This window comes from Pygocentrus nattereri, chromosome 11 (genome assembly GCF_015220715.1).
Source record: "Pygocentrus nattereri isolate fPygNat1 chromosome 11, fPygNat1.pri, whole genome shotgun sequence".
NCBI lineage: Eukaryota > Metazoa > Chordata > Actinopteri > Characiformes > Serrasalmidae > Pygocentrus > Pygocentrus nattereri.
The window spans coordinates 2,235,452-2,249,912 of NC_051221.1; the positions used below are offsets into that span (position 1 = coordinate 2,235,452).

The window sequence follows — 14,461 nt, forward strand, 5'->3', positions numbered from 1 at the left end:
TCTAAAGTCCTGATTTCCACAGAGTGTGTTATTGTGTGTGTCCATCCTCCCCCTCAGCACCTGCAGTAGAGTCCAGCTGCAGCAGTGCAGTCTCTGTGCAGCTGGACTGAGGGGGGTTTTTGTACACCTACTAAACACTGTGGGAACACACCACCACTGTGATAACTCTGACAGTAATAATCTCCTGCATCTTCAGTCTGGACATTACTGATGGTCAGAGTGAAGTCAGATCCAGATCCACTGCCACTGAAACGAGCTGGAACACCTGACTGTCTACTGGTAGCCCAGTAGATCAGGAGTTTAGGAGCTTCTCCAGGTTTCTGCTGATACCAGGATAAAGCAACATCAGCATACACGGCAGGGCTGGTTCTACAGCTGATGGTAACTGAGTCTCCTGGAGAAACAGTTTTCACTGCAGGAGTCTGAGTCACAGTTATCTGACCACTGGATCCTGAAAAAGTAAAAGAAAAAAAAAAGGATGAAAACATTGAAAGAAATATTGTATGAAATGTAAAATACAACACAATGTACATCAAACAGGACAGAAATTAATTTACACAAAGATAAATGAGTGAGTGACCTTGAGTCCAGAGGGTGAGCGTCCAGATGAAGATGGAGACCAAAGCCATGGTTGCTGTGGGTGAAGTTTGTGGGGCAGCAGCTCTCAGTCATGAAGTGTTAAACTCACAGGACTATAAACACTAGCAGAGCACTGAAGCATGGGCTGATCATGCAAAGTGGAGCCTCTATGGAAATGGACTCACCAAACACCTCCATAATAAACACGTCTGATTATTTAGATCTGATTAAAAAGTATCAGCTCAGTTCTGTTCATTCAGTGTTAGACGTTCATTTCTAAAGCTCATCAATAGTTGATGAGTGTAGAAGAGCTCAGGGTGAACAGTGAGGAGTGATGGAGGTTTATGTACAATGACTTCACTGAAATGTAGCACTGTGGTTCTCTTTCAGTGGAGGAACCAAACTCACTGTGAAAAGAGACTTTTATTCTATTTAAACAGGAGATTCATTTAATCCCCTCATTATCAGCTGCAGATCATGATGACCAGCTGGTCTGAGGTCAGTGAGGTTCTCCTGGATGAAGACATTCACAGGTTTTAATGAGAGGTTTGAACTGTTTCTATGACACTTCATCTGATGGTAGTTAGATTAGGAGATAGGAAAGTTCTAGTTGTTCCACTGTGGAAAGAGGAACCAGTAAATGTTCTCCAGTGCTAGAACGCATTAGTGCTGCTGCATAGTTTCCAGTTCTTTTGAGTTCAGTCTGAGTTCTTTACTGTGATGAATGGTGATGGTCAGTGTTGTTAGAGAGGGAGTTCAGCTGGAGATTCAGTGCAGTGCTGTGTGTTGATCTTGAGGGAGTTTGGCTGAATGAAGCTGAACATCTGGTGAAAGTGCTGCTCTATTCTGGGAGAAAGAGGACGACTCAGGCCTGTTCATGCAGATCTGAGTTCCACCCCACTGCTCTCTCTCTCTCCCTCTCTCTGTCTCTCTCTCTCTCTCTCTCTCTGACTTTTTACTGTTTAAAACTGCTTGTTTGTGTTCAGCTGGGTGGGCTGTGGGGGGCTGGTTTCACTTCTTCCTTTAGTGCTGATAACTGTGGGTGTGTCTTGTTCTTAGTGTTTCAGACCTTTTTAAATCCATCAGGGAATCATTAAGCTCTGCATCAGGTCAGTCCGGTGTGTTAGAGGAAGAATACAGTAATATGTCGAGTGTTCAGACTCCAAGACTGGAACTGACCAGCACTGTTGGTGAATCCTTGAATATAATCTATGAGAACAAAATCCAAAAAATCTTGAAAAAAAACAGTCAACACCAAGTTCACCGAAGTAGCAGAAATATTTGGTAGGACTTCAAAAAATGGATGGAGAAAATCGCATCAGTCCACGTACAGACATATTTTAGTAATGCTATGCTGCACTAATCAGAAGAATTCTTAGAACTGAGGCTGTGGATTTTGCTAATACTTCAAATCTGCTTAATCCTGGTTCTTTAACTTAAAGGGAACAAAGCTAGACCTATTATTCCAAGCAAAGATCTGGTTTGAAAGGCATTGACCTTAAACTTCAGTCTCACCCTCAAGGTCACCCTCTTAGTTGATCTCAATGGGCCTCATTCACCAAACGTTCTTAGGTAGAAATTTCTTCTTAAACCCACTTACATAGTTTTAATGAAGATTCTGTCACCCACCAGTGTTTTATTTGGGATTTGCTCTTTGGTAAGAACAGAATCTGCACACACTCAAGAGCACAGAGGTGAGAACAGATCTGGGCTTTAAGATCATGTCATGAATCTGAGACTTTCTCTTAGAACCTTCATCAAGAACAAACTTCAGAAAAAACTCATGGGTGAATGAGGCCCATAGACTCGAAACTGTATCCTAGGATACCTGTGATTCATCTACAAAGAGATGGCCAAATCATGGACATCGTGATTTACTCAAATCACCCTTTAAAATGCTCTATGAATGTCAGGTCAGGATTTTGTTGGATATGGTCAGGAGGTTCAATCAATTGGACAATCAGGTTTGAGTGTGAATGTCTCTACTCTATTTAAAAGAACAGTGTATGCCATGTCTCAGCCAAAAGAGATTTCTGAGGATCTCAGAAAAACATGTCAGTGTTGATTAGACTGGAAGAAGTTCAAAACATTTTCTGATGAGTTTGTTTTCACAGATCCACTGTCAGACCAATTCAACACCACTGTTATCCTTCACTGGAGTGGTGATCCAACAGAAAATGACTCCATGACTAAGATACATAATATTCTGGTAGATCACGAAGAATCTCAGGATATGTCTGAGAACCTGCAGGCCCTCTTACACTGGGTAATGTCAGAGTTCATGAGTCCATCATCAAGCAAACACTGAAGAGGAAGAGTATGTATGGAATGATAGGATGGAGAAAGCCATTACTCTCCAAGAAGAACATTTCTGCCTGTATAAAGATTCCTGAAGACAACCTGGATGAGCCAGAAGATGACTGAAATAATGACATGTGGATGGAAAATGGATCTTGGTGGCTCAAACAAGAAATATAACATTTAATAAAACCGAACACTTCCAGCATAAGAACCATGACTGAACTTAGAAAGATGGTGGAAGGAGTATCACAGTTTGGGGCAGTTTGCTGGTATTAGACCAGGACAGCTTGCCATCATTTAATGGAGCTATGAATTCCGGAATGTATCAGTAAGTTTTATAGGAGAATGTTAGGACATTAATCCATGAACTGAAGCTCAACAGAAGGTGGTCCTGCAGAAAGACAATGACCCTAAAAACACCAGTTAGTCTATAAAGAACAACTGATGCAGAAGAAATGTTGGAACGACTTGGTCAAAGTCCAGACCTTAATCCAATGGAAATGTTGAGGCAGAACCTGATATGTGGCAGTCATACCAACAAAGTACAGTTGAAACAGTTCTGGAGGAACAGGCCAAGATCCCTCCAAGTCAATGTGTTGTGCTGATCAACACTTACAGAAACTATTTGTTTGAAATAATCTGATCATATTTTTTTGGTCACATGTATGAAGAAATGAAGGGGATCAAAAATGTTCAACACAGGCAGAAGCAAGACAGACAGAAGGTCAGGAATGGAAAGAAGGCAAGGACTAGAAGCTTTGAGTCAGGGCAGGTGTCAAGCCTTCTGGTGAAGACGCCTCCCCCACCTGTTCCTTTTTACTCAGGTCACTTGAGTCCTTGAACGGCCCAGAGGACTCCAACTCCCATGAATCAGTTGGAGACCAAGTGACTCCTACTCTAAAGCCATCAACCAGTGAACATTCACTTCAGCGTTCAGCCTCATTGGAATTCTAAACCATCACCCCTGTTTTTATTACAGCTCATTAGTCAGTATATAAAGCCGGGCTTTAGCGTAGAACTTTATGAAGTATTGCCAACCTTTTTCTTTGTCCACTGAGAGTTCTCTGTTGTAAGTTATTTCGTGTATGACCTGTTTTTTGTATGTCTGACCTGCCCTTGCTGGTTTGTTCGCTGGATCCTGTGTGAGATGTTGGTTTTTGAAGACTGATTTTTGGCTACTCTCTGGATGTCCTGTTTGTTTTGGTTTTCTTGCTCACTGGTTCTGACCTTCGCCTGTTCTGACTATGCCCTCTGTACATCCATCAAAACCTCAAGTAAACTTCAACCTTGTTCTTTTATCTGTGAGCGTCTGACCTGTGTTGACATCCTAAGAGCAGGAGGTGCTACTGTTGCTCCAGACAAAAGTTCTACAGGGTAAATATCAATAAAGTCTGGAAACAAATGTGAACTCTTTAGTAAAGAAACTAGAAAGTATATTAATATTAAAGAATATTAATGTCAAAACTCAGTCATAAATAAATAAATAACAGGAACATTGATCTGCTGTAGATGAGAAAATGTTGAGTGGACGGGATTAATTTGAATTAAATCTTGTGAAAAGGTCTAGATTGTGAGATCAGCACCTCTAAGTGGTTTGTAATGTAACGTTAGTGCTAAGCTACCGGTGTTGCACATAAAGATTTTATAACCGCTCTAATTAAATTAAACCCTGATCTTCAAAGCTTACAACAGACAGAGTTTACATGTTTCACATCAGTAAAGATCTGAACTTATTGTGTCAATCTGAATATTATTGGAGGGGCCTGAATTTCTGCTGAACTGAACTGGCTTTACTCAATAAATAACTTGAATGAATAAATGCATCATATAAAGTATTGATTATAGTAAATAAATTATGTTTTACAGTGAACTCACCTCTGAATATGATCTCCTACTAAAAACTGATGAGTGTGAGAGTGAAGTCTCTGTGCAGCTGGACTGAGGGGGGTTTTTGTACACCTACTAAACACTGTGGGAACACCCAGATATAAGTAGATGAACCGATGTCATGTGCACTCTGACAGTAATAATCTCCTGCATCTTCAGTCTGGACATTACTGATGGACAGAGTGAAGTCAGATCCAGATCCACAGCCACTGAAACGATCTGGAATACCTGACTGTCTACTGGTAGCGTAGTAGATCAGGAGTTTAGGGGCTTGTCCAGGTTTTTGCTGATACCAGGCTAAACGGTCACCACCATAAACGCTAGTGCTGGTTCTACAGCTGATGGTAACTGAGTCTCCTGGAGAAACAGTTTTCACTGCAGGAGTCTGAGTCACAGTCACCTGAACACTGCATCCTGAGAGAAATAAAAGAAAGAAAAAAAAAATTAGATTCAAATGATAAAATTGAAGGGAAAACTACACAGAGCATGAAATGTAACTAAATATACTTCAAACAGGACAGAAATTAATTTACACAAAGATAAATGAGTGAGTGACCTTGAGTCCAGAGGGTGAGCGTCCAGATGAAGATGGAGACCAAAGCCATGGTTGCTGTGGGTGAAGTTTGTGGGGCAGCAGCTCTCAGTCATGAAGTGTTAAACTCACAGGACTATAAACACTAGCAGAGCACTGAAGCATGGGCTGATCATGCAAAGTGGAGCCTCTATGGAAATGGACTCACCAAACACCTCCATAATAAACACGTCTGATTATTTAGATCTGATTAAAAAGTATCAGCTCAGTTCTGTTCATTCAGTGTTAGACGTTCATTTCTAAAGCTCATCAATAGTTGATGAGTGTAGAAGAGCTCAGGGTGAACAGTGAGGAGTGATGGAGGTTTATGTACAATGACTTCACTGAAATGTAGCACTGTGGTTCTCTTTCAGTGGAGGAACCAAACTCACTGTGAAAAGAGACTTTTATTCTATTTAAACAGGAGATTCATTTAATCCCCTCATTATCAGCTGCAGATCATGATGACCAGCTGGTCTGAGGTCAGTGAGGTTCTCCTGGATGGAGACATTCACAGGTTTTAATGAGAGGTTTGAACTGTTTCTATGACACTTCATCTGATGGTAGTTAGATTAGGAGTTAGGAAAGTTCTAGTTGTTCCACTGTGGAAAGAGGAACCAGTGAATGTTCTCAAGTGCTAGAACGCATTAGTGCTGCTGCATAGTTTCCAGTTCTTTTGAGTTCAGTCTGAGTTCTTTACTGTGATGAATGGTGATGGTCAGTGTTGTTAGAGAGGGAGTTCAGCTGGAGATTCAGTGCAGTGCTGTGTGTTGATCTTGAGGGAGTTTGGCTGAATGAAGCTGAACATCTGGTGAAAGTGCTGCTCTATTCTGGGAGAAAGAGGACGACTCAGGCCTGTTCATGCAGATCTGAGTTCCACCCCACTGCTCTCTCTCTCTCTCTCTCTCTCTCTCTCTCTCTCTCTCTCGCTCTCTCTCTCTCTCTCTCTGTCTGACTGTTTACTGCTTAAAACTGCTTGTTTGAGTTCAGCTGGGTGGGCTGTGGGGGGGCTGGTTTCACTTCTTCCTTTAGTGCTGCTTCGTAGTCGTAGTGTCTCGTCCCTCATTAAACTCATCAGGTAATTCTAAAGCCCTTCATGGGTTTCGTCCAGTGTGCTGGACTAAGACTACAAAAGTATGAGGACTGTAGAGCGTTCAGGGCTGGAACTGAGAACCAGTGTGAGGAACTTTTGAGAATAAACTACTGAACTGTCAGGCAGGTAAAGGACTGTGAGAGGAGAGATCCACTGATGCTGCTCCAAAGCCTTTATTTCTCCAAGCTGAGAACTTTCCACCACAGCACAGCAGCTCACGGCTCAGAGCTCCACTCATTCATTAGCTTGTGTGGTCTGAAATAAACTAGAGTGGAATAAACAGCACAGCAGTTTAAGGAGTCTAGAGAATTAACTCCTCCCCTTCAAGCAGTAATGAAGTCCACACTACTGTTTAAGACTCATCACAGGCTTTATCTACAAGTCCACCATCTCCAACATCTCTGTTTAACTTATACAACAGCGCCTCCTTGTGGGGGAAGCAGGTTCAAGTTCTTATATACAACAACTTATATACAATGAAAAGCTTACTTTGCTCCTCGCTAAGAATGCCAGATATAACATTAAAAAAATACAAAAGAGTATATATACAACCATATAAATTAATCAAGAAATAACGCAATGTATAAATTACAGTGGTATGGATGGATGGTGCTGTGCCTTGCCGGGAACATGATTGTCTGCAGCAGAAATGAGTAGTAAAGTGCAATAGTGCAGTTGTAAACATGTGCTACAGTTAAAGTGGCAGTAGGTGCAGGTTATTCCTGAGGAAAGAGTTCTTTACCAGTGGGGTACACATCACACGTCTGTACCTAAGTCTGGCAGACCGAAGTGTGAATAGTTATTTCTGGTTCAGAACTCTGATTGCGGTGGGGAAGAAGGAGTTCTTTAGTCTGGAGGTCTTGCACATCATACTCCTATACCTCCGGCCTGAGGGCAGAGGTTTGAACAGACCGTGCTGGGGGTGGGTGGGGTCTTTGATGATGGAGGCAGCCTTCCTTTGGACTCTATGGTTGTAAATGTTCAGTGCAGTGGAGAATTGGTGATCTTCTCTGCAGTCTTCACCACTCTCTGTAGGCATTTATGATCCATCACAGTCAAGCTGCCATACCACACGGTGATGCAGCTGGTCAGGAGGCTCTCAATGATGCAGTTGTAGAAGTTGCTGAGGATCACCGGAGACATCCCAAACTTCCTCAGCCTCCTCAGGAAGTACAGTCGCTGTTGAGCCTTTCTGACTAGCTGCTTGGTGTTCAGTGACCATGTGAGGTCTTCACTGATGTGGAAACCCAGGTATTTAACACTGCTCACCCTCTCCACCTCGAGCTCCCGGATGAAAAGTGGCCGATGAGGTCTCCTCTCCTTCCTCATGTCCACTATCAGCTCCTTTGTCTTGTCCGTGTTGAGGATGAGGTTGTTATCATCACACCATGACACCAGTCTGGTCACCTCCCTTCTGTAGGCTGCTTCATCTCCACCAGTGATACATCCTATCACTGCTGTGTCGTCAGCAAACTTCAGGATGATGTTGTCCTTGTGGGAGGCAACACAGTCATGGGTGAACAGGGTGTAGAGAATAGGGCTGAGGACGCAGCCCTGTGGAGTGCCGATGTAGGTGGTGATGCTGTCTGAAGTCCTGTTGCTGATCCTGACAGACTGGGGCCTTCCAGTCAGAAAGTCCAAAAGCCAGTCACAGAGGGTGGGGTGCAGGCCGAGTGTGGAGAGTTTGTGGGTGAGTTTGTATGGGATGACCGTATTGAAGGCTGAGTTGTAGTCAACAAAGAGCAGGAGTCTTTGTTTTCCAGGTGGGAGAGGGAGTAGTGAAGGGCAGCAGCGACTGCGTCCGAGGTGGATCTGTTGTGACGGTAGGCATACTGCAGGGGGTCCAGCGTGTCCGGTATGCTGTCTTGGATGTGGGCCAGCACCACTCTCTCAAAGCACTTCATAATGATTGGAGTGAGTGCTACTGGTCTGTAGTCATTCAGGCTGGTGGGGGGGCTCTTCTTAGGGATGGGGACAATGACTGTCCTTTTATAGCAGGTGGGAACAATGCTCTGGCTGAGAGAGAGATTGAAAATGGAGGTCAGTACATTAGCCAGCTCGTTCGCACATGCTCTGAGGGCCCGCCCAGGAATCTTGTCTGGTCCTGGTGCCTTGCGGGGGTTGATCTTTCTCAGAGCTCTGCAGACCTGGCCTGTTGATACTGACAGGGGGGGGGGCAGGGGTTGTGTGGGCTGAGTGTGTGTGAACCTCGTGCTAGTGCTGGAGGTTTCGAAGCGGGTGTAGAAGGTGATGAGGTCGTCCGGTAGGCTGTCTGTGGAGCTGATGTTGCTGGTGATAGTCCTGTATTCTGTGATGTGTTGTAGGCCTTGCCACATCTGCCTGGAGTCAGCAGTGGAGTAGAAGCCATCCAGTTTCTCCCTGTACTGCCTCTTGGCTGCTGTGATGACTTTCCTCAGTCTGTACTTCGCAGCTTTGTACTCTGTCTCATTGCCTGATCTATATGCAAGAGAGCGAGCACGGAGCATGTGTCATACCTGACTGTTAATCCAGGGCTTCTGGTTGGGGAACCTCTTCACTTGTGTGGTGGGCACGATGTTATCCACACACATGCTGATGTAACCAGACACGTGTTCAGCATATTCTTGAATGCTGACAGAAGAGTCCTCCACACATCCCAGTCTGTCATAGCAAAACAGTCCTGCAGTATGCTCTCAGTCTCCGGAGACCATACTTGAACCGTTTTGGTAACCGGATGTGTTTGTTTCAGCCTTTGTCTGTAAGCCGGGTACATGAACAAGGAGATGTGGTCTGAGAGTCCAAAGTGGGGGCGGGGTGCAGCCCTGTATGCACAGCGTACATTACTGTACACGTGATCCAGGATGTTTTTGTCACGAGTTGGAACGTCCACGTGTTGGAAGTATTTCGGAAATACAGTCCGTAAGTTGCACTGGTTGAAATCACCGGCAATGATAAAAAAGGATGCTCCTCCACTGTTGAAGCGGCTGACTGTAGCTGTGGTCGCAAGGTAGTTGGTGCCTGTCGGGGCGGTAATCCTCGAACCCGGTGGTGGACACCCCAGGTGAGAGATGCCGTCGAGCTGAAGAAGGAGTCCTACCGGACATGGTTGGCCTGTAGGACACCAGAGGCAGCTGGCAGGTATCGACAGGCCAAGCAATTTGCGGCTTCAGTCGTTGCCAAGGCAAAAACCCGGGTGTGGGAAGAGTTCGGTGAGGCCTTGGAAAGTGACTTTAAGTCGGCTCCGAAAAGATTATGGCAAACTGTCAGGCGACTCAGAAGGGGAAAGCAGTGTGCCACTAGCACTGTATATAGTGGAGATGGTGTGCTGCTGACTTCGACTGAAGACGTCATTGGGCGGTGGAAGGAATACTTTGAGGACCTTCTCAATCCCACCAACACGTTCTCCAGTGAGGAGGCAGAGTCTGGGGACATGGGAATAGGCTTGTCCATTACTGAGGCCGAAGTTGCTAAGGTAGTTAAGAAGCTCCTTGGTGGCAAGGCTCCAGGGGTGGATGAGATCCGTCCCGAGTTCCTCAAGGCTCTGGATGTTGTGGGGCTGTCTTGGCTGACACGCCTTTTCAACATTGCGTGGACATCGGGGGTGGTGCCACTGGATTGGCAGACTGGGGTGGTGGTGCCTCTTTTTAAAAAGGGGGACCGGAGGCTGTGTTCCAACTACAGGGGAATCACACTCTCAGCCTCCCTGGTAAGGTCTATGCAGGGGTACTGGAGAATAGAGTCCGGCTCATAGTCGAACCTCGGATTCAGGAGGAGCAGTGCGGGTTCCGCCCTGGTCGTAGAACACTGGACCAACTCTTTACCCTCTCCAGGATACTGGAGGGTTCATGGGAGTTTGCCCAACCAGTCCACATGTGCTTTGTGGATTTGGAGAAGGCATTCGACTGTGTTCCCCGGGGTATTCTGTGGGAGGTGCTTCGGGAGTACGGGGTACATGGCTCTTTGCTATGAGCCATTCAGGCCCTGTACAAACAAAGCAGGAGTTTGGTTCGCATGGCCGGCAGTAAGTCAGACTCGTTCCCAGTGAGAGTTGGACTCCGTCAGGGCTGCCCTTTGTCACCGATTCTATTCATAATATTTATGGATAGAATTTCTAGGCGCAGTCAGGGGATGGAGGGTGTCCGGTTTGGTGACCTCAGGGTCACATCGCTGCTGTTTGCAGATGATGTGGTCCTATTGGGGACATCAGGCCGTGAACTTCAGCTTTCACTGGATCGGTTTGCAGCCGAGTGTGAAACGGCTGGGATGAGGATCAGTACCTCCAAATCCGAGGCCATGGTTCTCAGGCGGGAAAGGGTGGATAGCCCTCTCTGGGTCGGGGATGTGGACATTCATGAAAACATTTGATATTCTGTGTAACTTGGATACCGCAAAGGTCTCTATCCACTGGAATTCCTTGGAGAAATATAATGAAACACAGTTATTCCAGAGTAACTATGTAAAAGTTCCACTTTATAATAAGTGGACAGTTCCTGTGTAGTTATATGTAAGTAGTATGTACTTACAGAGTGTTATTACTTGAAGTGATGTGATCAGGTTACCATGTTATAACACAGTTATTCCACAGTATTTACACAAATGTTACACTTTATAATAAGTGGACAGTTCCTGTGTAGTTGTTATGTAGGTCCTGTGTAATGGAGTGGTGATATAAACGTTGCTTTGGAGGTGGTACAACACATTTAATTAAGGTCTTTAAAGTTAGATTTTAGGATAAGGGGACGTCTCCTGCACCGTCACATTGCAGAATGGTTTAAAGCTGAAACTGGTTACAGTGTCACGGCGCTAGCAGCATAGATATTATCTAAATGTTAGGAAAGCTGGCTGGTCCAGTGTAATAATGTGTTACTGCAAGTTATTCCATACTTTCTTTTACTGCTGGACATGACCAGAACTAAACTGCTGTTCCAGTCTAATTACAAATGTAATTACACTTGTTATTACCCTCATGTAATTACGTGAGTGAGAATAGACTGTTACGACTATCAAGATACACGTGTGTAATTACATGGGGCAAACTGAAGGTGATACACGTGTGTAATTACATGGGGCAAACTGAAGGTGATACACGTGTGTAATTACATGGGGCAAACTGAAGGTGATACACGTGTGTAATTACATGGGGCAAACTGAAGGTGATACACGTGTGTAATTACACAACTTGTGCTTCTCTAATCAATTTGTAACAGTGATTAAATTATATGTAGTTACATTGTTGTTACATGTGTTATTTATATGTAACTACACAGTTATTATGGACACATAATATAAAGTGGGACCAGTCATTCTTTTTGGAAATCATGGACACCGTGTCCTCCGGGACTCAACGCTCAAGTACATGAACTAAAATAAATATCAATATAAAATAAACTCCTCTGAGCTTTTTTCAAACCATAATATCTTTACTTTTAGATACGCACAAAGGTCAGTATATGAATCTACATTTTACTGTTTCTTTTATTCTGTGTTTAACTTCATCATTCAATTCAATTCAATTCAATTCAGTTCAGTTCAACTTTATTGTCATTGTACAATACAGGGTAGTACAGTATAATGAAACACTATGGGGCGACTTTTCCAGTGCAGTAATAAGAGATGCATAGTAAACAGGGCGGAGACTAAAGACAGTAAAAGACAGACAGAATGTGCGGTCAGTAGGTTCAGGTGTCCAACGTAGACAAGATGTGCGTAGGCGAGTGTTATAGGTGTCCTGGACGTATAGACAGTTAGTGCATAGTCAGATATTCAAGTGTATCAGGTATATAGACAGAAATGTGCTGGTGAACTGCAGTCCAGTACATGCAGAAGTACTAGTGGTGTAAACAGTGGTCAGTATATAAAGTCTACAGTGCAGGTACAGAGGAGCAGCATAACATTCAGGTAACATCTTAAATAAACAGTTACAGTATAAATATTTACATATACTAGAAATAAGGCTTAGCCAGAGATGAAGTGCACAGCATACAGTCCTCAAACTGGTGGAGCTCAGTGTGTAGAGGGCTGGGTGGTCAGGCTGGTCAGTAACAGCGCTGCCAGTCACAACATTTATGCTGTTTTTAGATTGGGAACATCTTTGACTTCAGAGTCAGACTCCATAGTGTATCACTTCAACAGCACACCAGCTGCTGCTGACCACTGTGTCCATCAGGTCCAGTCAGACTCTTGGGAAGTTCTGCACTGTAGGAACACAGAACAACAGTGTAAGTCGTGTAGTGTGAAAGGTGTTGAGAGAGAAAGAGGAGCTTCAAATCAGACTCCAGTGAAAGTGTTGATACTTCAGTGAAATCATGACTGAAGTAGCAGTAAAACTATAAATTAAATAGGAGTAAATAAAAAGATCAGATCCAAAATATATCAGAACTCTGAGTTTCTCTATAGAACTCAGTCCTGAACTGTGACTTTTAGAGCTAGACCTCCAGTTCAGGTCATTCCTGTAGAAAATCAGTCATAAATAAATAAATAAATCAATAACAGGAACAGTGATCTGCTGTAGACGTTAAATGTTGAGTGGACAGGATTCATTTGAATCAGTTCATGTGGACGTCTAGTTTAGCACATCTAAGCGGTTTGTAATGTAATGTTAGCTCCAAGCTAACGGTGGTGCACATGTAGAGTTTTATAGCAGCTCTGACTTAAACTCAGATGTTCAAAGCTTATAACAGACATTCTGTTTCCATAGTTTAGAGTTTCAGTTTTACAGAGAATTCAGTAAAGATCTGAACTTCATGTCTGTCTCTGAACATTACTGGAGGAGTCTGAAGGTCTTCATGCTGTAAAATTTGAGTGAACTGGTTTTACTGAAATAAACACTCTAAATGTGTTATTTCAACTGAATGAGGCCAGAAAAGATGATTGTTACCACATGAAGTAATTATTTGAGGTTGAACAGATGAATTACTGTTTACAGTCTACTGACCTCTGAATATGATCTCCTACTAAAAGCTGATGAGTCTGAGTTTGTTGAAGGATTTCTTCAGGGACTCCCTCTTTCTCAGGACTGAGAGAAACATCCATTTCATAATCTGTCCAGATCCTTATAATAAACTTTAGAATAAATGAGACTGGAGCTGAACTCTACAGCTAGTTCCAGACCTGTGGAGATCAGGAAATAAACCCCTAAAATCACAAAGCATTTCCAGTCTAATGAACAGAAGAACAAACTCCATCTAAAGTCCTGATTTCCACAGAGTGTGTTATTGTGTGTGTCCATCCTCCCCCTCAGCACCTGCAGTAGAGTCCAGCTGCAGCAGTGCAGTCTCTGTGCAGCTGGACTGAGGGGGGTTTTTGTACATCTACTAAACACTGTGGGAACACCCAGATACCACTGATGCTGTGTTCACTCTGACAGTAATAATCTCCTGCATCTTCAGCCTGGATGTTACTGATGGTCAGAGTGAAGTCAGATCCGGATCCACTGCCACTGAAACGATCGGGAACACCTGACTGTCTACTGGTAGCGTAGTAGATCAGGAGTTTAGGAGCTTCTCCAGGTTTCTGCTGATACCAGGCTAAGTATGAACCACCATGAACGCTTGTGCTGGTTCTACAGCTGATGGTAACTGAGTCTCCTGGAGAAACAGTTTTCACTGCAGGAGTCTGAGTCACAGTCACCTGACCACTGGATCCTGAAAATTAAAAAGTAACATATTTGAAATGGCAAAATTCATAAACAAGTAAACAGAAAATAAAATTAAAAGGTTTTATCAAAGTATAAAAATACAGAGGTGTATTTATTCAAAGGTGAATGACTGAGTGACCTTGAGTCCAGAGGATGAGCGTCCAGAAGAAGATGGAGACCAAAGTCATGGTTGCTGTGGGTGAAGTTTGTGGGGCAGCAGCTCTCAGTCATGAAGTGTTAAACTCACAGGACTATAAACACTAGCAGAGCGCTGAAGCGTGGGCTGATCATGCAAAGTGGAGCCTCTATGGAAATGGACTCACCAAACACCTCCATAATAAACACGTCTGATTATTTAGATCTGATTAAAAAGTATCAGCTCAGTTCTGTTCATTCAGTGCTAGACGTTCATTTC

General features: G+C 43.8%; 1 gene segment (V, D, J or C); it reads right to left on the minus strand.

Annotated features, from left to right (window-relative positions):
- Positions 1-13,736: 13,736 nt before the first annotated feature.
- On the minus strand, positions 13,737-14,269 carry LOC119264320 (the record flags this gene model as incomplete). The annotated part of the segment is given in 2 exon segments: positions 13,737-14,053; positions 14,186-14,269. Coding segments are annotated over 2 exon segments (366 nt in total), but the record flags the coding sequence as incomplete, so codon positions are not given.
- Between the last annotated feature and the right edge of the window lie 192 nt (positions 14,270-14,461).